General features: G+C 40.7%; 2 protein-coding genes and 2 long non-coding RNA genes across 4 annotated transcripts; 1 reads left to right on the top strand and 3 right to left on the bottom strand.

The window, feature by feature from the left end:
• Nucleotides 1–4867: 4867 nt before the first annotated feature.
• On the bottom strand, nt 4868–5553 carry LOC133730526 (uncharacterized). Its single transcript, XM_062158103.1, has 2 exons — nt 4968–5553; nt 4868–4878 (listed from the first exon to the last, which is right to left on the bottom strand). Exons 1-2 carry the CDS (start codon nt 5551–5553, stop codon nt 4868–4870), a joined length of 597 nt encoding a protein of 198 aa, XP_062014087.1.
• Nucleotides 5554–10813: 5260 nt separating this feature from the next.
• On the top strand, nt 10814–15294 carry LOC133741126 (U-box domain-containing protein 35-like). Its single transcript, XM_062169076.1, has 9 exons — nt 10814–10979; nt 11589–11686; nt 11971–12092; nt 12185–12403; nt 12481–12748; nt 13056–13157; nt 13244–13672; nt 13771–14556; nt 15082–15294. Exons 1-9 carry the CDS (start codon nt 10814–10816, stop codon nt 15292–15294), a joined length of 2403 nt encoding a protein of 800 aa, XP_062025060.1.
• Nucleotides 15295–17513: 2219 nt separating this feature from the next.
• Nucleotides 17514–20356, bottom strand: LOC133741124 (uncharacterized). Its single transcript, XR_009861635.1, has 3 exons — nt 20015–20356; nt 19430–19490; nt 17514–18385 (listed from the first exon to the last, which is right to left on the bottom strand). It is a non-coding gene; the product is annotated as an uncharacterized LOC133741124 (long non-coding RNA).
• A 524-nt stretch (nt 20357–20880) lies between these two features.
• Nucleotides 20881–23992, bottom strand: LOC133741120 (uncharacterized). Its single transcript, XR_009861623.1, has 3 exons — nt 23651–23992; nt 23066–23126; nt 20881–22021 (listed from the first exon to the last, which is right to left on the bottom strand). It is a non-coding gene; the product is annotated as an uncharacterized LOC133741120 (long non-coding RNA).
• Nucleotides 23993–24346: the final 354 nt, after the last annotated feature.

Genomic DNA, 24346 nt, shown 5'->3' with positions numbered 1-24346 from the left:
TGATGAACTGGGGCCAACCCACTACAGTTACTGAGGTACGTAGTTTTCTGGGTTTGGCAGGTTATTATCGGAGATTCATTGAAGGATTTGCTAGTATTGCTTCAGCTTTGACCAAGTTGACCAGGAAGGATGTTCAGTTTGTGTGGACTGAGAAATGTGAGCGAGCATTCAATGAGTTGAAGAGAAGATTGACCACAGCCCCAGTGTTGACTATTCCCACAAGCGGTGGTGGTTTAGTCATCTATAGTGATGCATCTCATCAGGGTTTGGGGTGTGTGTTGATGCAGCATGGCGGTGTTGTCGCTTATGGCTCTAGACAGTTGAAGGTGCATGAGCGTAATTATCCCACTCATGATTTGGAGTTGGCTGCAGTTGTTTTTGCCTTGAAGATTTGGAGGCATTACTTGTATGGAGAGAAGTTCGAACTCTTTTCGGATCATAAGAGTTTGAAGTATCTGTTCTCTCAGAAGGAGTTGAACATGAGACAGAGAAGGTGGATGGAACTCATAAAGGACTATGATTTCACCTTGGAGTATCATCCAGGAAAGGCCAATGTGGTGGCGGATGCTTTGAGTAGGAAGCCCAGAGGTATTGTTGCTTCTGTTATGGTCCAGGAGTGGCTTATGTTGGAGACTGCATCTGAATTTGACCTTGTACAACCAAGAGTTGAGAATGGGAGTTTCCTTGGAAGTATCACGGTACAGCCTACCCTGATTTCCAGGATTATTCAGGGTCAAGCGCAGGATGTGTTCTCACGTGCAAGGCTGGCAGAGTTAGTTGCAGATTTGATTGATGATTGTCCTTCTGAGTGGGCAGTTGGATCCGATGGTGGTTTGAGGTTGAGATCGAGGTTGTGTGTTCCGGATTGTGATGAACTCAAGGGGGAGATCCTTCGGGAAGCACATCGATCTCGATACACTGTACACCCTGGAAATACTAAGATGTATCGGGATTTGCGAAGGCAATTCTGGTGGAATGGGATGAAGAAGGACGTGGCAGAGTATGTTTCCAAGTGTCTTACTTGCCAACGTGTGAAGGCTGAGCATCAGAGACCTGCAGGTATGTTGAAGCCATTACCTATTCCCGTGTGGAAATGGGAGCAGATCTCAATGGATTTTGTCACTGGACTGCCTAGGTCCAAACGGAATCACGATGCAGTGTGGGTGATCGTGGACCGTTTGACGAAGTCGGCACACTTCCTACCTGTGTCAATGACGTATTCGGTTGACAAGTTATGCGAGCTTTACATCGAGGTGGTCGTGAAACTTCATGGAGTGCCTGTGTCGATTGTTTCTGATCGTGATGCTCGGTTTACTTCAAAATTTTGGAGCGGTTTCCAAAAGGCCATGGGAACTGACTTAGATATGAGTACGGCATTTCACCCTCAGACTGATGGGCAGACTGAGCGAGTGAATCAGGTGTTGGAGGATATGTTGAGAGCCTGTGTGTTGGACTTCAAGGGAAGTTGGGAGGATCATCTGCCGTTGATTGAATTCTCCTACAACAACAGTTATCACTCCAGTATTGGCATGGCACCATATGAGGCCCTGTATGGTAGGCCATGTAGATCTCCGATCTGCTGGGCAGAAGCGGGAGATAAAGTGTTATTGGGTCCTGAGATTGTGCAGGAGACCACTGAAAAGATTTCAGTTATCAGGGACCGGATTCGAACAGCACAGAGTAGACAGAAGAGTTATGCAGATTTGAAAAGGAGACATGTTGAATTTAATGAGGGTGATCATGTGTTCTTGAAGGTCTCACCCATGAAGGGTGTGGTGAGATTTGGCAAGAAGGGGAAGTTATCACCAAGGTTTGTTGGACCTTTTGAAATTCTGGAAAGGGTAGGAGATTTGGCTTATAGGCTTGCCTTACCTCCTAGTATGTCTGGTGTGCATAATGTGTTCCATGTGTCTATGTTGAAGAAGTATGTCCAGGATGTGTCACATGTGATCGATTATGGCCCGATTGAGGTGCATGCGGATACGACCTTTGTTGTTGAACCTGTTCGTATTCTGGATAGGTCAACAAAGCAACTTCGAAGGAAGGAAGTTGACTTGGTCAAGGTATTGTGGAGTCACCATGACGAGGGTGATGCTTCTTGGGAGTTGGAGTCGGATATGAGAGCGAAGTACCCACAGTTGTTTGTTGATGAGCAAGCGTGAATTTCGGGACGAAATTCCTTTAAGGAGGGTAGAATGTGATGACCTGGATTTCTGTTATTTAATTTTGGTAATTAATAATGGACCAGTTGTACGAATAATTATTATTGTGCTTTATTCGTAGATTGTATGTGAAGTGGAATGGTTTTCGTACGTATAAATATTTGAATTTCACAGTTTAGGGGGTCGTGTGAAGTTTGACTTTTTATATGTTGAGATTCTTGGAAAACTTCCTTCACGAAAGTTGTAGAGCGCGTCGATACGAGTTCGTGGACATGTGGAATGTGGGAATCGGAGTTCGTATGAGGAAGTTATGGCTATCGGAAGAAGTTTCCGTTTTAGTATAAATATGGAAAATCAGAATTTTATTTCATTTTTCCCTTTCCTTTTCCGGAAACCCTTTCCCTTCTCTCTCTTCTCTCTCGGTCGACCCCTTCAGAAACGAAAATCTTCGACTGACCCGACCCGGACCCGGCCGACCCGACCCGACTTTTCCGGCGGACTGCGGCGGTCTCCGGCGACGAAACTTTCCAGACAGGTTCGCCTCCTTGCTCCGGTCGTCTCTGTGGTGGTCTCTATCGACGATTCTCCTCCACGGCGGCGCTGCAAGGCGGTGCAGTTCGTGGTTTTTCAACCCGACCGGAAAACGCAGCTCCGACGTCGGCGGCGCTTCAACCTTGGCCTGGGGAGTTCGCAGCAGCCTCCTTGTGCGAGCTGTGGTGGTTGTTTGGAAGGATACACGTGAAAACTCGATCAACTCAGTTGGGTTTACTGTTCACTGCTTGTGAGGTAGTTTTCGATCCCTTATGGTTGTTTTCTGACTTCGAGCTAGTTATGTGTTGGCACAAGCATGCTTAGATGGAGCTTTTTGATGTTGGGAGTTTTGTGAAATATTGAGTTTTGGTCGGCGGCGGTGCGCCTCCGTCTGTGGCGGCGTTCCGGCGGTGTTCCGTCCATGTATGAGACAGTTTCTGGTATTATATGTCTTCTACTCGTTGATACGAGCATTTCGATATATAATATGCAAGTTTTGGAGTTCGAATGAATTTGTTATGATTTTTATCGTTTCATATCGATAAATTTATTCAATCCGTGAGGATTTGAGTATCCGATCGACTTGTGGTTTGGACACATCGATCATGGAAGTGTTCCGGTGACCTTGGGAGGTCTCGGATGTGGTTTTGCCTCGATTGGCGCCACTTTGGGGATTTTAGTCCAAAACAGGGGTTTCGGATTTAAATCAAATGTGAATCGTTACTAAGTGGATACCGTTGTGATTAGGTACTTGACGAAGTATTTGGACGGTTAATTGGCGGATTTACCACTTTGTTCTTTGTTGAAGACGCAGCGGGAATTCAAGGTGAGTAAATCTCACAAGGATCTTTATGAACAGAAGTACCATTATTGTTTTGGCGTTAATTATTTAACTGCAAACTATAGTTGGTATTAGTAGGCATTCCTGAGCGAATGACTACGTATATATATATTTACGTGATATATATATATTCTTGTGGGTGGTATTTGATGAATAATATGCATGATGATGCTTATATTATTGTTGAATATGACTTTTCATGGAAACAATATTGTGGAAAAAGATGTTTTCTATTGTTGAAATGTATTGATGTTTGATGTTACATTTTTGAGTCAAGCGTGACTCATTTAAATGTATTGGTCTTTGTACCAAGAGTCACAGATGGTGAGCAGGGATAAGGAAAGCCGAGATTAGATGTTAGTAACGTTTTAGGTCAGGTGTGACTTACTTAACGTTCGACTTTGAGACCGGACAGGGTCTGAAGGTCATAGGTCACAGATGGTGACAGGTTGCAGATGGCGACCTTGATGTTTGATTTCATGATCAGACGGGGTCTGAAATCATATGTCACAGATGGTGACAGGTCGCAGATGGTGACCAAGGCAGGAAGTTGGTAATCACGTCCTTGGTAGGACAAGTGATTACGATTTCAATAGAGCTCTAGTCTGTCTGTCATGATAGCTTATGGGAGTAACGGTCGAGGTTGCTTGAGACTCATAGGTATGCAGCTTAAAGGAGAGTTCTGATGGCATTCTTCTTTAATTGTCTAGATGAGACTTGAATTGTTACTTGATGGTTAAGTTAGCAAATAGGGCATGGTCATAGCGGTGACTCATGTTGTCCTTTCTATGGAAAGGATATGGAATGTTAGAAGGAAATCATGGTGGCATGTTTCCTTAAGTAGATTGACGTGAGTTGTTGATTGATGTTCATGAGTTACTCATACGAGCTTGAAGAAGCTTACCGGGTTTGTTGTTTGGCAACCCCGGTGCACCATTCTATGGTGTAGGGGCTAATCCTGCAGGTCAGGAAAATCGTGGCTGAAGCTGAAGGAGCTTGTTGGCAGCAGAACGGGTAGGAAGCAATTTTTGTTGGCTTTGCCAATATATGACTTCCGCTATGCAGTAAACTCTGAGGAGCATTTACGTTTTATTTTGTGATGACAATTTAAATTCGTAAATCTTTGTAATATATAACTCTGTGGAGCGAGTGTATATTAACTTGGATGGTTCAGTGTATCAGTAAGTACTTGTTTTAAGGGAAAGATGTTCCAGGTATTTGTATTGATGACTGAACATTCACGCATGTATAATTATGGGATTATATATATCGATTTTTATTGTTGTTAAAAATCAGGGGCGTGACAGCAGTAGCTTCTCTATTGACAGAATTATTAGAATAGAGCTGCATCAAAATAGGGCAATGATCAGATCTAGTCTTGGGAAGATGTTGAATAAATGCCTCAGCAAAAGAAGACCTCCAAGAGCAATTACAGAACCCTCTGTCCAATCTCTCCTTAATTCTATTATTACTCCAAGTGAAACAAGACCCTTGGAACCCCATATCAATCAAGGCATTCCTGTTAACCCAATCTCTTAATCCACCAAATCTTCCAGTAAGGGAGCCACAACTTTTGTCCTCAACGGAAATCAACTCATTAAAATCACCAATGAACATGCTAGGAAGATTAACATCAACAATAAGATTATCAAGATAAGGCCACAGATTAGCTCTAACAGAATTGGTAGGGCTTGCATAGATTACAGTGAGCATCCAAGTGGGTTTACCAGGAAGAGTTACCTTAACAGAAACAGATTGAAAATTTTTATCAATGAAGTCAACATGAACTTTAAGACTATTCCACAGGAGCCAAATACCACCAAAAAAGCCCTCAGCTTCCACAATTCTAAAATCAGAAAAACCAAGTTTTCTGAGAGTATCCTTAGCCCTACTGAATTGAACACGAGGTTCACAAATAGCTAAAATATCAATAGAGTGAAGATTGACTAAGTCTGCAATAGCAGATCGAAAATTCTCACTTCCAGCACCTTTGGCATTCCAAAATAAAACTTTAAACATTGAGATGCAAATAAAGAGAGGGTAGACACCCCAATTAAGCATCAGCCATGTTCTCCCCATCATGGGAATGCAGATCATCATTAATTGTCACCATGCTATTATCAGCAAAAGTTTTTTCCACAAAGTTATCAGCATCATGAATAGTGGATACCTGCAAGTCATCATTAGAAATAAACTCCTCAGGTGGACAATGACCAAAGATGGCAGAGATTCCATCACCAAAAGCATTGGACCCCATGTTTTCAAGGGAAAGTTTTTTAAAAACATTAGTCTGATGTTTAGCGACAGAACTAGCACCTTTAGCTTTCCTTTGATAGTGCAAATCCACTTTGGACCCACTGCAACTTCCAATGTTTGAAACATCTCTCATTGGGATTCTAGTTAGGCCCTTACTTTTCATATTAGATTTATCAGCAAATACCAAAGTAACTTTAGCTGGGGAGAGTTTGCCAGCTAGATCAAGACTCTTCAAAATGGCATCAGTGTCAGAAGCAGAATTGGCTTTGGTGGATACAGAGGCAACTTTCTTTTTCTTTTGAAAATTCTTCCAAAGATTGACAATAGGGGTCGCAGTGTCAACATGATTGTCCTTTATAGTCTTCTCAGGCAGAATAGATTCCATGCCACTCTCCTCCTGCAAAACAGAAAACCTGGAACCAGAATTTCCATGTTTTTTGGCTGCACCAGTGTCATTGCTTTTCTTCTTATTCCTGTAACTCATAAGCATCCAAGGGCCCATATCCTCCTTAATAACATCACAGGGAGGAGGGGAGGCATGCCCATTTTGCACACTTGTCATGTTAACATCAGAAGGGACAACTCTAGCAGAGTCATTGGTATGGGCCAGAGCAGTATCACTACTAGGGTCATGTTGAATAATGCTATCATTTGCAGGAACTTTGAGTGTGGGACATTTATCCTTAGAGTGACCAAAGCAGTCACACTCAAAACAAATAAGGGAGATGCCTTCATACACAACATTATAAGCAGTAGATTCAACTTCAACATATGGACGCAGAGGCTTGCTTAGATCAACTTCAACACAGATACGAGCAAATTTTCCTCTAGATTGTCCAATAGTAAGCTTGTCAACTTTCACAACATCACCAAGTATCTTTCCAATTTTAGCAACAGTGAACTCCTTGAAATACTTGACAGGCAAACCAAAAATTCTGACCCACAAAGCCATTTTTCCAATAAATTCATTCATAGGATCAGAATCAGGTCTCCATTTTCTCACAATCAAAGTCTGTCCAGCCAAAATCCAAGGTCCTCCACACAAAGCATAGTTCATATCTTCTTCAAGGTTAAATTTGACAATGAAAAAATCATTAGGAAGATCAATGAGTTTCCAACCACCCTTAACCTGCCATTTTCTTCTTAAACCTCTCAGCATGAAGTCAAAAGTGTTGGTAGAATTAGGTTTTCCCATGAGTTTCACAATCACAGCACAGCGCCATTCAAAGTCAAGCTTATTATGAACTTTAGCAGAGAAGGAAACGTTTTGGCCATGTTTACCTTGTGAGTAAGAGCAGTCATCATCAGTAAACTCAAAATCCTCCGTCATGGTTTGTCTATAACGATCCACCGGATTCTTGAGTGTGCTAGCGTACGTCATCTGAGGTAACAAGGCAGAAGGAGTCTGCACAGAGGAATCCGGATCTTCCACACGAAGAGCCTCCAGATCGATGCTAATGTCACCGCCATTCTTCACCCGCTTACGTTGAATCGACATCGGAGTCGTATCTCCGCCGCTTCCCAGTGGAAGGGTGGAGAAAACAAAGGTTGGGGGAGCCACCAGAATTATTAGGTGAACCAGAGAACGTCAGAAAGAAGGAAGTCAACGAGGCCAATCGGAGCAAGAGTTTGGTAACTGTTGAGGGTTTTGGGGAAGGCGCGTGAGGCGCGTTCCAGCGTAAAGATCGTTTTTTACTATTATTGATTTGCTTTTCTACCTCCGGATTTGTTAGATTCCATTTATTTGCGATTATTTGCCATATTTAATGAGCTAACTAGCTAAGAACTATAACGAGTTATAAAAATTTTGATGTTGTTTGACGCGGAAACCAGTTGGCTTGCAAACTGTCTCTTTTGAATGTTGTGATTGCGCGGGCGTGCCAGCACCGTGGGGTGCAGTCGTCGGGGGAGTCCCTTGACCTGACTTCTTCTTCAAGCGTTTGTAGACGAGGAGAGCACCAACCTCGCCACAAGGTTCTTCTCTAGCCTTCCGAGAAAGGACTTCTTGCCTTACGGATAAGGACTTTGAGTGTGATCTCTTCGCGTCACCGAATCGATACTTAGTATTGTAGACTAAGCAGAGCAATCACTGGGAAGTTTGGAGAAAGCACGGGTTGCGCTAAAGCGTGACTTTAGCTTCGCTGGGTTGCGAGGGCGTTACCCTAGCTTCGCTGGTAGTAACGATGGCGGTTGCGCTCGCAGTCGGCTCTTGAGGAGACTGGGATTGGAAGTACGGTCGCCGGGTTGATCTGGTGATGCTGACAGTCGGCTCTTGGAGAGACTGAGACTGGCGCAAGGTCACCGGGTTTCAACGAGGTTGAAGGTTTGCTCCGGGGAGGCTTTGTAATCGCTAGGATTGATTGATTTGAGAGAGATCCTGGTTTGTCCTTGAAACCTGGTATATATACCTAGGGTTTCGACTGCTCCTTGTCATAGAAGGAATATTGATTGAAGTTTCCTATTCAATCCCCGCTACCCGACTCCAATAAGGTTTCATTTTCCTTATGGATCACGGAATGTGTGAAGTTGTAACCCAAACCCGAGTAGACTTATTTTTGGGCCGCAGGTATCGGCCCGCTGTGCTAAATCCACTAAAGGATTTTGCCAAAATTACTTTTGGGCTCAAACAGATGTTTCATGAGTTTCAATATCGTGCTCTTGAAACTGAAGAAGGCCATAAGGTGGACGTATAATAATAGAGGAGAAGGCCAGACAGGCAACATGCCCCCATTTCCCAAAACAAATTTGATCAATTCTAGTGGATTAGTATTAAATTGTTGTGTTAGTGTTTCAACTTTACTTTGCACCGCGATAATTCAACCATTCAGTTTGCACCATAATATTTTTTTTATTTAAAATGTTTTATAATTCACTAACTTCGAAAGGTAAACACCAATTTTGAATTTCCGGCGAGAACCAAATTCTTTCTTCTTCTTGCTCCCGTTCTCCTTGTCTCTAACATTTTTTTTTGGGCTGTGACCACTTACCCAATTTTAACCAAAAAATTGCCCACTTGCTCCATTAAGAGTTTTTTACTCTCATCTACCCAATTTAAATGCAAGTGACATTTTTACCCCCAAACTAATTAATAAATTACAAAATTCTCTCTCTCTCACCTCCTATCAGACTCTCTCTCTCTCTTCGCCGTTCCTTCACTCACAATCAAGCAAGACCAAAACTGACCCGCCGGAGAAGTCAATTAACCCTTACAGCAACCACAACGTCGTCATCGTCGAGTTCTCGGGTTTCTATTATGTGCAGGATGTCGTCCGGGTTTTGGGGTTTGAGATATGCAGTCGGTGTCGTCGCCGCAGGGTCCGGGTTCTGCGTCCGGCTTGATTTCTTTTTTTTTTTTGGTAAATTTGGCAGAAGAATGAAAAAAAAAGTTTTATTGAGTAGTTATACATGTCTATTGCGGGGCAATAATAAGATTATTGGGAGGCAATAATATGAGTATTGGGGGGCAATAATATGCATATAAATTGATCAATTGTGCCTGTAGTGTGTTCATTTTGGTTTTGGGAGTTTATGCAATTCACTTGAGGGTAATAATATGATTATTTGAGGCAATAATATGATTATTGGGAGGCAATAATATGAGTATTGGGGGGCAGTAATATGGTTACTGGGGGGCAATAATATGATTACTGGGGGGTAATAATATGGTTACTGGGTATTGTTCGGGGGCAACAAATTCAGACGCCGGAATCCGGTCATCGTTTTTCGGATTCCGGTCACCGGTGACCGGAGTTCGCGGCCGGCCACTGGTCACCGGAGCACAGCAAGGTGGAGGATGACTTTTCTTTCTAAGTGAGAAAGAAGGAGATGGCAAAAAAGTCCCAAAAATAAATAAAAAGAATAAAAAAAGAATTAATTGGGTAAATGGGAAATAATCTCTTAGAGTGTTTTGGGTAAATGAGGTTAAAAAACTGTTAGTGGAGCAAGTGAGCAAATTTTAAGCTAAAATTGAGTAAATGAGCATTTCCCTTTTTTTCTTTTTTTTTTCCTTCTTTTCTTTTCCTCCTTCGTTTTCTTCCCCTTCACCTTTTTTGCCAAAAGCACCCCCCTAAACTTAAGGTTGTAGAAACCTTTAATTTGCTCAGTGGCTTCCCCAGCCATCACCACGTGGAGCAAGTAATATAAAGACTAACCAAGATAATAACCTTTCTGAGTTCTTCTATTAACAAATAAACAAAATATAATAAATAACAAATAAATAAACATTATATTTTTATTTTCATGCCAATTTATCACACATTTATTTTCATGCCAATTCCTTCTCTCTTCTGTCTTCTATTTAGATTATCTTCGGACCATGAATTTCTCAACTTCAAATAAGTGAACTTCTCATGACTCATGAGTGTCCTTTCAAAAAAAAAACTTGTCATGAGTGTTTAAGAATGTTAAACAATAACATATCTTTATAGTAGCTAGTATGTTGATTAAATTCTGGGGAAGCTCAAAAGAGTTCATTGCATGTGTTGATTTGTTGGTTAGGATCATTGCGTATAGTAAGAAGTAGTTGAAAGGGAAATTTCCCGCCGTGACTTATGTTAGATGAGTTGTAAATATTCTCTTTAATTAATTAATTTGAATCAATTTCTCAGTTACGCATAATTCTCTCTAATTTAAGGACCGGGCAAGTGAACTTCACACGCTTCTAGCAATGGCCACTAGGGTTTAGGACTTTAGGACATTCCATACAAATACAATAGTTGTTAAATAGGTTTTCAGTTTTTGACCAAAAAGAAAACTGGGTTTTCAGTTGGCACTGATTACCAAATTCAATAACAAGAAAGGGCGGGTTTTGCATTGAAGGCCAGGAAGAGAGGATGAGATTGTTCGAGTTGGTTGAATTAGTTTTTTTCCCATACAGCTAGTCACATAACATATCAGCTTTGCCACCTACTTTCATTTCCATTTTTCTTTGTCTTTTCAATCCTTCCTCCTCCTCCTGCAGCCACAGTCTTGGTGGCGGTAGCAGCGGCATTGGCGGCGGTTCTGAGTGGTGTTGATTGGTAGAATGGCGTTTCTCAGATCATCTTCAGTTGCTCATGACACCGGCCCAACCTTGGTGGCCATTGACAAGGATAAACACAGCCAATTTGCAGTCAAATGGGCAGTTGATAATCTGATCAGGACCTCCAAGTGCATCCTCATTCATGTTAGAAACAAAAGCTTGCATCCTCGTAGGTATCCGTCACTTCGGTATCACCACCACCGTACTAGTCATAGGGACACATTATATATACCGGTTACCCCCATTAATTTAGGTGTATTTCGTCATGAGTTAAGCAACCTAGTTTCATGGCGCATGCATCTTAAAATTTTGAAGTCCTAATTAATGCATGCGAACCATAAATATATAAGAATTATGGGGCTCAAAGCAGTTGCCTCATTTGGCTACCCTTGGATATGCATACCCTGACATGATCCGTGACAAGTTTTTGTGATGCAAATCATTAGTTCTAGCTACATCGATCCATATCTCAAGGTTGATATAGATTATTGACTCATTTCTTAATATATAGCTTAAATTTTTGTGGTCTAATTGGAGCTCATACTAGGATGTCTTGGGTAAAAAGCCTCTCCAATTCTTCCCACAACTCAATTTGTTCTTTAACTTTACAAGAAATAAGATTAGACTTAGTGCCACAGCACCATAACCATGTTAAATTGCCCTCTATAAATGCAATTTTTGTGATCATGGTTGATTGCCTCTTTTGTTGTCATTTTTCTATATGCGCATTAACAATGGCATGTACGTGTTTTGATATGTTGTTCATTTGGTTTTGCAGAGGATGCTGCTGCAATCCCCAAAGAAGGTCGCCCTCCAACTGAAGCCGAGTTGCAACAGTTCTTTCTTCCCTATCGAGGATTCTGTGCACGAAAAGGGGTTAGTAACTTTGTATTATACAAAACCATCTGATTTCTAGTCATTTGACCCTTTTGCTGTGTAGTTCATGAATGGCCTAAACTTCAATTCTTCCCTGTTTATAATATGCAATCTTTGCTTGAGATAAGGAAGTGAATTTAATACAGATTCTGAGGGTGAATGCGGTGCCTAGAATCATCTATTTTCCTTCTACACCAACTTGCTAAAATCTTCTCATGGATATTGCCTGATAGATTAAGATCAAGGTGACCTGATTTTTCAGTCTTTGACTATGAGCATTTCAGATTATAGCCATGGAAGTGGTCCTCCACGACATTGATGTTCCAAGTGCACTTGTTCATTATATTATTCACAACGCCATCTCCAATATTGTCGTTGGCGCTTCCCATCGCAATGCTCTTACAAGGTCTCTCTCTTAATACTTTCTGTGTTCATTTCTCTGTGATAAATTAATAGAAATGGACACTTTATGAGATTAACAATCATGGTTTTATGCAGAAAATTTAAAGACTTTGATGTGCCAAGTAGCCTACTCAAATATGTACCAGATACCTGTGCAGTATATGTTATATCATCAAAAGGAAGACTTCAGGCTAAACGGGCAGCGAGTCAACCTCAAACACCGAAATGTGATGCAGAGCCTCTCAGGGATACTTCTCAAGAAAACCATCTTCCTTCGCATCCTCATGATGGTTCAGACTCTGAAGACATCTGTAGGTATAATATCCACAACTTCATTACCTTTGATGAGTCAAGTTTATGTCGCTTGGTTTTGAATTTTTCTTGCACTGCAGATCACAATTTAGTCATGGGAGCTCAAGTTCAAAAAGTGCTTCCTCAGACAGAATATCTTTTGATAGACTCTCTGACTTTAAACCGATAACTCCCCACAAAATGAAAAGGTCAACAAATTCACCAAGATTGTCAGTTGACAGTTCGGCATCAGAAACTTCATCTCATCAATATTCACTCTCAGGCAGCGATTCCTCGGGGCCACTTAGCTTCCAATCAAATGGCTCAGATAACGAGGGTAACAAGAACTCTCTATCCTCACAAACTCAAGTAAGTACAACATCCCTAAAATTCTAGGCTCTCTTTTATTATCTACAACATCCGGGCTAGTAAGTTTTATACTGAAGCGTGTGTCAAATTAGTCCGTCACAAGTTACTCAAGAAGTCAAGATAAGCACCTTAAACTCTTTAAGGTTGTAAAAAAAAAAGTGAATACCGAAGCCTGAAAGTTAGTTTATTATGAGTGACGATGACAATTACAATTGCATCACCAATCCATGTCAGTTTTCATCATTCAAATTTTTTCTTTTGTTAGCAAGAAGATAAATGATTCTAATGCATGTTATATGTGTTACAGTCTGGCTTGGATGGAGAGATGATGAGATTAAGGCAGGAATTGAAGCAAACAATGGACATGTACACTTCAGCTTGCAAAGAAGCTTTAGCATCTAAGCAGAAGGTAAGAACGTGTAGAGATATGATTATCAATATCTTATATTTTATCCAATATTGCAAACACTTAAATAAAAATTGGTACGTATTTAGGCATGGGAGCTCCAAAAATGGAAAACAGCGAAAGAGCGCAAGTTAGAGGAAGCCAAGCTTGCTGAAGAGGCTGCTGTGACCTTAGCAGAGAAGGAGAAGCAGAAAAGCAAGGCTGCAATAGATGCAGCGCGGATGGCACATAGGATAGCAGAGATGGAGACCCAGAAGAGGAAAATTGCAGAAATGAGAGCCAGGGAGGAGGCTAAAGAGAGAAGGAAAGCAATGGAGGCTCTGGCACAGAACAAAGCTAAGTATAGGAGATACTCCATTGAAGAGATTGAAGTTGCCACAGATTACTTTAAAATTTCAAACAAGGTTGGGGAAGGTGGATATGGACCTGTTTATAAAGGCCTGCTTAACCACACCCCGGTTGCCATCAAGGTCTTGAGGCCAGACATTTCACAGGGGAAGAGGCAATTCCAACAAGAGGTAAAATATGTTCTTTGTTCATTTTTACAGAAGGCAGATGGTGTACCATTTGTCCGAAACTAGTGTATAAGCACTTCTTTTTGGTTCTGTCAATGTAGGTTGAGGTTCTAAGCTGCATTAGACATCCACACATGGTTCTCTTAGTAGGTACCTGCCCTGAGTATGGATGCCTTGTATATGAGTACATGGAAAACGGAAGCTTAGAAGACCGGCTCTTCCAGAAGGACAACACGCCTCCAATCCCATGGACTGTCCGTTTCAAAATAGCTGCAGAAATTGCCACTGGCCTTCATTTTCTTCACCAGACAAAACCAGAACCCATTGTGCACCGTGATCTCAAGCCGGCAAACATTCTCCTAGACCGGAACTGTGTGAGCAAGATTGCTGACGTAGGCTTATCCAGGCTAGTCCCGGCATCTGTGGCTGATAGTGTCACTCAATACCGCCTGACAGCAGCAGCCGGTACATTTTGTTACATTGACCCGGAGTATCAGCAAACAGGAATGTTGGGTGTGAAATCAGACATATATTCCTTGGGAATTATGCTGTTACAGATTCTTACATCAAAGCCTGCAATGGCATTGTCCCACCAGGTTGAGGAGTCCATTGAGAAAGGTACATTCGCGGAGTTGCTTGATCCTGCAGTGCCAGACTGGCCTGTTGAAGAGGCTTTGTCATTAGCAAAACTGGCTTTGAAGTGCTGTGAGCTCAGGAGGAGAGATAGACCGGATCTTGGTTCAGTCATCTTGCCTGAGCTGGACCGGCTAAGAGAGTTTGGGAATCAGAAGGAAGCCAATAACTATGCCATCGTTCCCTATCGAGGGCATTCACACGCATCACTTCCACCAGTACCAGTAGGGAGATCAACCACAACTGCCAGTCAGGTTAGTTTCTCTGCAGAATAACAGGACTGATTTGCCTTCAGTAGAGTCACTGGACTGATTTTTCTTAATTTTATGCACATTCATGAAAATTTTGGTTGGTCATGGGCTCATGGCTAGCTAGTTATAGTTATTGAGCTTCTGTTGCACTGCTATTGTCCCCAACTTAACTGCGTAGTATTATCGCAAATCAAAAAGACCTCAGTGCAACTTAGGAAAGCACCCCACTTAGTAAACGCGATGATAGACTATCAGTTATCTAATCCGATGTGTAAAATTCATATTTGATCCGCAGATCCTAGCAAACTTCCTGGGGGGGGGCCTTCACACACATACACAAAGAGCTAGCTAGCTAGGGTTGATTTATCAATTAGACATTTCTATAGATTGACATTTTAGATGAGGTAGCCTAGTAGCATTTCTAAAGTAAATCTACCTTGAAGTAGATTTGCAATTATAATTTTGATTATTATGTATAATCAGGAAGGAATGAGAGAACCCTAACGTGGAAATGGGATTTCAACGTAGATCAATGTAAGAAAAAGGTGGATGCGGCTTCAGTACTCTATGACGAAATTGATGAGCTTCAGGAACAATATTCAGAGAGCCAGTCCATCATCCCCACAGAGCAGATTTGGAAAATCAAGCGAGAAGCACAAAGTGGGTTGTTGGTCTTTTGTAAGCAATTGCTCTACTGCCGTAGCTGATGCTCCTTTGAGGAGGTTCCAGTCATTTTCATAACCAATGGGAAGGCAATTTGTACATGTTTTTGAATTGTAAGTGATGCTCCTTTGAGGAGGTTCCAGTCATTTTCATAACCAATGGGAAGGCAATTTGTACATGTTTTTGAATTGGCTACTCTAAGCAGAAGCCATCTTGTTCATATTCTTTTCATCACTATTCAATGATATATTGATTATTGACCCTTTTGTTTCTGCACTAATTAAGATTAAGTTTGACTGCTAAATGTGCTCCATATACTGTGCTCCATTTTTGAGCTTTTTAAAAAAAAAAAAAAATTAGAGAAAATTAGATAAAAACCCAAAAAACAAAGCTCCTATTAAGAAAAATTCATCCCTATATTTTCTTTTAATCTACACCCAATTCACATAATTGAACCTTCCTTAGTTGACTTTTTTGCCCTTCTGATTGAATAAATAAAATATTCCTCAAATATAGCTGTTGACTATTTTTTTGAATTTAAATATTTAGAATTTAATATAATCAATTTAATCCTTGATTTTTCTCTTATTTGAAACGATTAATTGCCTTAATTATCCTATATTTCTTCATTTCCGATGTGATCTATATATTTGCTATTGTGTATCATCAGATTCTGTTATATTCCTATTATATAAATATTTCTCTTTCTCGACATGATTAAACATTCTCTCATTAAGGTATGCTATTTTGCTTATCCGTTCTAATAGGTGTAGTTATACAATCATTTCATATTCATTAATTTTCTAAAATGGTCGAGTTAATGTAATTAGCCCATGTAAAATGTACTTGATGTAGACTGATTGCTTTAAGATTTTTTTTTCCGCCCCTACATTTTTCTCCACATAGGTGCCTGATTCTATGAGGTGGTCAAGGACCACATAATAGTTATGTGTAACTGTAGAGTTTGCTTAATATATAATTATCCCTTAATTTTGGCACATTGAATAATTTTGAATGTGCAAGAGTTTTTGCACTATAATTTAGCAAACTCATTATTATCATTCATTGTTTTACAATTGAAATTGAACTTTACAATATTAAGAAATTTATTTCTAATATCAAGATAATTTAAATACACATTATTTTTGAAGGAATAAACCTAAAAATTTATTGAAATAGGGACAATGAGTACAACCATAAATGATGTTTATCCAGTATTGAAATAAACAATTTTAAATTTGTTTTTACAATTGAAATATAAACTTTACATTTTCGAACCTAATATAAAGAACATTATAACACTTCATCCGTCATCTTGACTAGCACTTTGCAATGTAGTCTTCATAAATCTCCCAACTACTAGTGCCCTGCATGTTGCGATTCCTTATACAATTGCAAATTACATTCATACATCTATTTCAAAGGTAAAACTCTATTAGGATTTAAATACATATATCCAAAATATAGGTATATTAATTATCAATACTATAGGTTATGGAATAAACAACCTATGATATAGAGTCACACAAATAATTTAAAACTACAAAAACAAACATCTAAATCATAGGTATTACATATTAAAGCAATCTAAGTATCAGGTAATTAGAAACAACGATTCTATTTTGAAGGAATGAAACTAAGTTTTGTACCAGATTCATAAATTGAAATTTCTAATTACTAAAAATCCATCCAATTCAAGCTTTACACAAAATCAAAAGATTAACAAAGATATTATACTAAATAAATCTGATGAATAGGTAATTTGAATTACGAATATGATATATGTACCTATTTGAAAGAAAGTCTCCAACCCATAAGAAAATGATGAAATAAACCTCATGAATAGGTCGTTTGAAATCATCCTTTGAAATCATTTGCAACTTTGTGAAAGGTCTCCACCCAAAGAAAAAATGACGAATGAATTCACTAGCTTCTATATATAGGAAGAAACATACCAAAAATTCATCATTATATGATAATAATGACATTAATGTAAACACCTAAAATTAAGTTCTGATAAAAACCTAAAATGAAGGTAATACCAACAATAACGTCAATCAAACTCCATAATATTTGCTAGATGATTTTGACTATTAATCCTATTTAATAGGTGAATGGGGAATTTGATAATGGCAGCTTCAGTAATTCTTTTTTTTTTTTTTAAAGGATTTGATATTATTAGAAATCAAAGCCATAACCAGGCCAGAGTCTAACAAAACACTTACACAAGAAATCTGATACATGCACCAGATATCCTATCTAAATCTATACTAAACTCATTAAAGTCTAAATGAACGCTCGCTGGAGAGCAAGCCTAGCTAAGCAAGAAAAACTCGCTTCCTAAGGAAAACTCAATCAACTAGCCTAATCTGCCAACACTCAATTGTGGTACAAACAAAGACTAGAAACATCTTAGAAAAGCTCATAGAGAAATTTCCCGCTTGAAAAGACTTGCATCCAGAATGTCTAGGCACCATAAGATTTAAGACAGCACCATCTCCTTCCCCTTAGGGTTGGAGAGAGTACCAGCTTCAATCCCTTCAGCAGCTAACAACCTCGGCATCAGGTTGGTCTTCCTGCTCGTGTTTGGAACCTTCTTTGCCGAGTCACCCTCATTCTTAGTATTTTTCCCTTTCCCGCCATGCCATACGGCAATTTATTCACACTTCCTAGAGGTCGGCCTCTCTTTCTTTTCAGTTATTCAACCTGCTTGGACGGCCCTTCCAACAGTCCCATAGTTACTGCATCCAGATTCTTTTTGCCAATAGCCAAACTCAATTTCATTTTCTTGGGAGAAATAAGTACCTCATCACCATCTCTATCCCGGCGTTGACCAAGGATAGACTCGACCTGTTGTCGTGGTTCTGTTAGCTCCCTAATCTGTACCTGTCTCTTTGCTCGCCGGGCAGCAACTTCTGGAGGGAGACAGAACGCTGGAACAGTGCTAGGTTGACAGGACCCGCCCCGAATTTCACCCTGAAATCCGAGGTGGCCCTGCGGGGCCCACCTTAGAGATAACTCTACCGAGAACTGGTCGAGTCACCCCTAAAGAGGACTACCCAAAATAGTAACCCACAATAGATCAGAGCCAAACAAAGAAGCGCGGAAGCTATTCGTCAACTATGCCTCGATCCATGTACGCCCGACCTCAACTAATAGCGCCTGCAAACTGGGCATTAGAAACCGAAAGGCCCAGGGGAAAGTAGACGAAAAACGTTAGCGTGAGTGGACAAAAATAAACAATTTAAAATAAGAAGGATTTCATACTTTCCCACATTTATTCCTTTAAAAACTCGATGCATGCACAAATGGTAAAACACATTTAGCTTTAAAACCAAGAATTTCAAAACGATAAACCGACTAGCCTCGCTAGTCACAACATTCGAAAAATATATCGTAAAACCGAAATCTCGTTTCTCAAAAAGATAAGACCAGCCCCGCTGGCTACAGTGAAAATCGGACTAGCCCCGCTAGTCAAGCAACGATAAAATATGGGGAAGAAGTTTCACCATACGAAAGAAGGGAGCCTCCCAGGCTCGGGTCGGAGTGTCCCACACTCTGGAGCATCCCATGCTCTGCTCTTACTCACCCACAAACACATAGTAAGCAGGGAGGAGTACTAATAGGCTAGCTAGCAATAAATATGACGACCCAGGTATGGCGGGTAAAAACTAATAAAATCCAATAAATCCTTAAGGCTTCCCCATGTCCCACGAATAAAGAAAACACGGGTACGATTCCCAACCGTACCCGGAAATTCTCGTAAAACGTCGTATAAATCAACAGCGTGTCCCACACGCTAAGAAAATAATTAGATCATCAACAAGGCATTCCCAATGCCAAAACCGAAAGTCGATAGATAAATAAGAAATAACTGCATCGAAATCCCATTTCGAAAAGCTTTCCAGAAATCTCAAAACAACGAATAGAAATATAATTAATTCCGGAAATCACCTCGGAAAAATAATTCGTCCAAATTCAACATCAATTATAAATTCGAATCCGAGCATAACAAATTAATAATCAAAATTCACAACCGGTATAAATCATAATTACTTCATGAAAATCATTATTGAAAGCAAATCCACGAGATAAATTGAAATCAAATTCCAAAATCAATTCATATGCTCGGAAAATAATATGTTAATTAAATAAAGCATACTTTAATAAATAAATGCATGCATCACTTATTTGAAAATAAAAGTCCACTCACAGTACTAATGGGCGACCACGCAAACGAGTTCCTTCATCTAGCCGTAGCTCGCAACATTGCCCTGTACACAATTATATTTCCGTAAACGGCAATTCGAATAAAATAAATACGAACCTAAACGAAACCCGAAAATCTCTATCTCCAATACTTCTCAAATTCCACCCAAATCTCTTCCACAACACCAATTCCTCAATCTACATATTCCACAATGAAAACGAGGGAAATCCAACGGCCGGATTTCCCACAATTCCATCACAAAACTTCAAACTTCGGAAATTCACAAACAATTCCAAACTCCTCCAAAATTCACCAAACTTCACATACAAGCTCTATGATAATTATAGAATTTAACTAGCCAGAAAAAGAAATTAAAAAGCTACCCTAGCCGCCGCTACCGCCGCCCACAGTGGCGGCGCCGCCGCCACCGCCACCAGCTCCGTTGGCCACCAAACTTTGGCAGCAGCACCTACTCAACGGACCCAACGTTTTATTCAACTACCACTAAGCCAGAAAACGTCTAGAACTAGTTCAACAATTAAGGTAAACATTGAACCCGAAACCGTGAATAGTGCAAGAATTTCAAACCTTCAATTCTTCCTCCACGCTTCAAATCGCTGCAAAATATTTGGGGAGCATCATCTACATCGCAAGGCGCTTCCAAATGATTATGGTTCGTCGCCGGAGGTGGCCGGAATCGGGAGAAACTGGCGTTGACCACTTCTGCTACAGTGAAACTTCCACAGCTCGATGCGTCATTTTCCGGCCAAGCCGCCATGAGCCATCACCGCAGGCACCAAGAGGAGGTCGAGACGAGTCCGTAGCCACCGGTTTTACGCTTTTTGGTGGCCGGAAAGAGAAAGCAACCGGAGTTGCAGAGGTGAGAGAGAGAGAGCAAGAGCTCGGGGACGAGAGAGAGAACACGCGGGGGAAGAGAGAGAGAAAAAGAAAAAGTTACCGGCCACAGTGAAAAATTCAAATATATACTACTTACCATGAACAGTAATTTTCACATTTTTGCTTATAACTTTTGCATACGAGCTCCGATTTTTACGTACCACATATGTACGCGCTCGGTTTAACGTCCCCTACAACTTTCATGAAGAACATTTTCTCAAATTTTGACCCGAACAAAAAGTCAATTTTTAGGGCCACTAAAAGCACTAAACCGAAAGTAAAAGTGAAAGTAAAGGTCGTTTACCGTCCAAATGACTAGTAAACAGGTAAATTGAGATACGGGACGTTACAATCTCCCCTCCTTTTAAAAATTTCGCCCTCGAAATTAACACGGACAAGTAACAACCATGCACGTCCCCAAATGTCACTTACATAGTCGGTCACGTCATGTAACACATCTTCCGAGACTCGTCGTCAGAACCGATATCTCACAGCTTAACCCATTACCACCAGTAATAGCACCAAAATATTAAGACCACTCAATTCCTCCAAAGCAATCCTCTACATGTATTAAACTCAAACAACAAACAATTTTCCCGGACGACAAAACACCATTCACCAAGTCTTCCATAAACGGTATCCATGATAGAGAACAAATGGCACTCGTCCAATATCTTGTATCAAACACCACAACACTCGGATCCGAAAGTGGTCCCACCACATAACGATCCAATTTCCTCGAATTAATCACCACTAGAATACTCCACCATTATCAGTGACCATAGTCACTTGAAAACACGGCATCTAGCCATAAAAATTCAAAATATTTATTCAATTTCCTCTTGTAAATGGTTTCCAACACTGAGGTTCCCAAAGAATCACCAAAAACTTCCAATAATATTTCAAATGCTACATAACAACCAATCACAACACAAAACACGTTTCCTCGAAACTTGGTTCCAAGTCAAAACCACCATTAGTTCCAATCCCACCAACGATCCTGATTCCGAAACAATTATATCATCCAGAGGCAGCCCAAAGCTATCGTCACTCGTCTCAGACACTCAAACACAAACTTGAACTCTGGTTTCCGCACCATAATCCATGCCCCAACAAAATGGTTGGCAACGAGGAAAAGACAACCACAACATTTTCCTCGAATCACATTTCGTAGTACAACTCGAAACTCTAGAGTAGTTTTACTCTACCATCACCAGGGATAGGCGCAAGACACTTAATCAATCGAATACACAAAGGAAACCCTAGGAGGTCGGCGTACAAGAGGCATAGCACCAGAAGAAAACCAACTAGCTTTGTACCTTACACACTTGATGTATACCACAGTACCGAAGAGTACACGATGGGGAACCGCTGCAGTCGGGCCATCACTCGAGAGGTACTGGGCAACACCAAGCATATAAGGTAACAGAATAGAAACGAGTCTACAGAACCTAACAACCTAATGCTCTGATACCAAATTGACAGGACCCGCCCCGAATTTCACCCTGAAATCCGAGGTGGCCCTGCGGGGCCCACCTTAGAGATAACTCTACCGAGAACTGGTCGAGTCACCCCTAAAGAGGACTACCCAAAATAGTAACCCACAATAGATCAGAGCCAAACAAAGAAGCGCGGAAGCTATTCGTCAACTATGTCTCGATCCATGTACGCCCGACCTCAACTAATAGCGCCTGCAAACTGGGCATTAGAAACCGAAAGGCCCAGGGGAAAGTAGACGAAAAACGTTAGCGTGAGTGGACAAAAATAAACAATTTAAAATAAGAAGGATTTCATACTTTCCCACATTTATTCCTTTAAAAACTCGATGCATGCACAAATGGTAAAACACATTTAGCTTTAAAACCAAGAATTTCAAAACGATAAACCGACTAGCCTCGCTAGTCACAACATTCGAAAAATATATCGTAAAACCGAAATCTCGTTTCTCAAAAAGATAAGACCAGCCCCGCTGGCTACAGTGAAAATCGGACTAGCCCCGCTAGTCAAGCAACGATAAAATATGGGGAAGAAGTTTCACCATACGAAAGAAGGGAGCCTCCCAGGCTCGGGTCGGAGTGTCCCACACTCTGGAGCATCCCATGCTCTGCTCTTACTCACCCACAAACACATAGTAAGCAGGGAGGAGTACTAATAGGCTAGCTAGCAATAAATATGACGACCCAGGTATGGCGGGTAAAAACTAATAAAATCCAATAAATCCTTAAGGCTTCCCCATGTCCCACGAATAAAGAAAACACGGGTACGATTCCCAACCGTACCCGGAAATTCTCGTAAAACGTCGTATAAATCAACAGCGTGTCCCACACGCTAAGAAAATAATTAGATCATCAACAAGGCATTCCCAATGCCAAAACCGAAAGTCGATAGATAAATAAGAAATAACTGCATCGAAATCCCATTTCGAAAAGCTTTCCAGAAATCTCAAAACAACGAATAGAAATATAATTAATTCCGGAAATCACCTCGGAAAAATAATTCGTCCAAATTCAACATCAATTATAAATTCGAATCCGAGCATAACAAATTAATAATCAAAATTCACAACCGGTATAAATCATAATTACTTCATGAAAATCATTATTGAAAGCAAATCCACGAGATAAATTGAAATCAAATTCCAAAATCAATTCATATGCTCGGAAAATAATATGTTAATTAAATAAAGCATACTTTAATAAATAAATGCATGCATCACTTATTTGAAAATAAAAGTCCACTCACAGTACTAATGGGCGACCACGCAAACGAGTTCCTTCATCTAGCCGTAGCTCGCAACATTGCCCTGTACACAATTATATTTCCGTAAACGGCAATTCGAATAAAATAAATACGAACCTAAACGAAACCCGAAAATCTCTATCTCCAATACTTCTCAAATTCCACCCAAATCTCTTCCACAACACCAATTCCTCAATCTACATATTCCACAATGAAAACGAGGGAAATCCAACGGCCGGATTTCCCACAATTCCATCACAAAACTTCAAACTTCGGAAATTCACAAACAATTCCAAACTCCTCCAAAATTCACCAAACTTCACATACAAGCTCTATGATAATTATAGAATTTAACTAGCCAGAAAAAGAAATTAAAAAGCTACCCTAGCCGCCGCTACCGCCGCCCACAGTGGCGGCGCCGCCGCCACCGCCACCAGCTCCGTTGGCCACCAAACTTTGGCAGCAGCACCTACTCAACGGACCCAACGTTTTATTCAACTACCACTAAGCCAGAAAACGTCTAGAACTAGTTCAACAATTAAGGTAAACATTGAACCCGAAACCGTGAATAGTGCAAGAATTTCAAACCTTCAATTCTTCCTCCACGCTTCAAATCGCTGCAAAATATTTGGGGAGCATCATCTACATCGCAAGGCGCTTCCAAATGATTATGGTTCGTCGCCGGAGGTGGCCGGAATCGGGAGAAACTGGCGTTGACCACTTCTGCTACAGTGAAACTTCCACAGCTCGATGCGTCATTTTCCGGCCAAGCCGCCATGAGCCATCACCGCAGGCACCAAGAGGAGGTCGAGACGAGTCCGTAGCCACCGGTTTTACGCTTTTTGGTGGCCGGAAAGAGAAAGCAACCGGAGTTGCAGAGGTGAGAGAGAGAGAGCAAGAGCTCGGGGACGAGAGAGAGAACACGCGGGGGAAGAGAGAGAGAAAAAGAAAAAGTTACCGGCCACAGTGAAAAATTCAAATATATACTACTTACCATGAACAGTAATTTTCACATTTTTGCTTATAACTTTTGCATACGAGCTCCGATTTTTACGTACCACATATGTACGCGCTCGGTTTAACGTCCCCTACAACTTTCATGAAGAACATTTTCTCAAATTTTGACCCGAACAAAAAGTCAATTTTTAGGGCCACTAAAAGCACTAAACCGAAAGTAAAAGTGAAAGTAAAGGTCGTTTACCGTCCAAATGACTAGTAAACAGGTAAATTGAGATACGGGACGTTACATAGGTATTGTTGCTCTGAAGATTAGAGTCGGGCCAG

The sequence above is a fragment of the Rosa rugosa genome, chromosome 1, assembly GCF_958449725.1.
Source record: "Rosa rugosa chromosome 1, drRosRugo1.1, whole genome shotgun sequence".
Classification (NCBI taxonomy): Eukaryota; Viridiplantae; Streptophyta; class Magnoliopsida; order Rosales; family Rosaceae; genus Rosa; species Rosa rugosa.
This window is presented reverse-complemented; position numbering and strand designations above follow the sequence as displayed.

Coding starts and splice junctions, on each gene's coding strand:
- LOC133730526 (XM_062158103.1), bottom strand. CDS start 5,553: ATGTTTAAAGTTTTATTTTGGAATGCCAAAGGTGCTGGAAGTGAGAAT.
- LOC133741126 (XM_062169076.1), top strand. CDS start 10,814: ATGGCGTTTCTCAGATCATCTTCAGTTGCTCATGACACCGGCCCAACC. Junction 12,093..12,184: donor CATCGCAATGCTCTTACAAG/GTCTCTCTCTTA, acceptor GGTTTTATGCAG/AAAATTTAAAGACTTTGATG. Junction 12,749..13,055: donor CTCTATCCTCACAAACTCAA/GTAAGTACAACA, acceptor TATGTGTTACAG/TCTGGCTTGGATGGAGAGAT.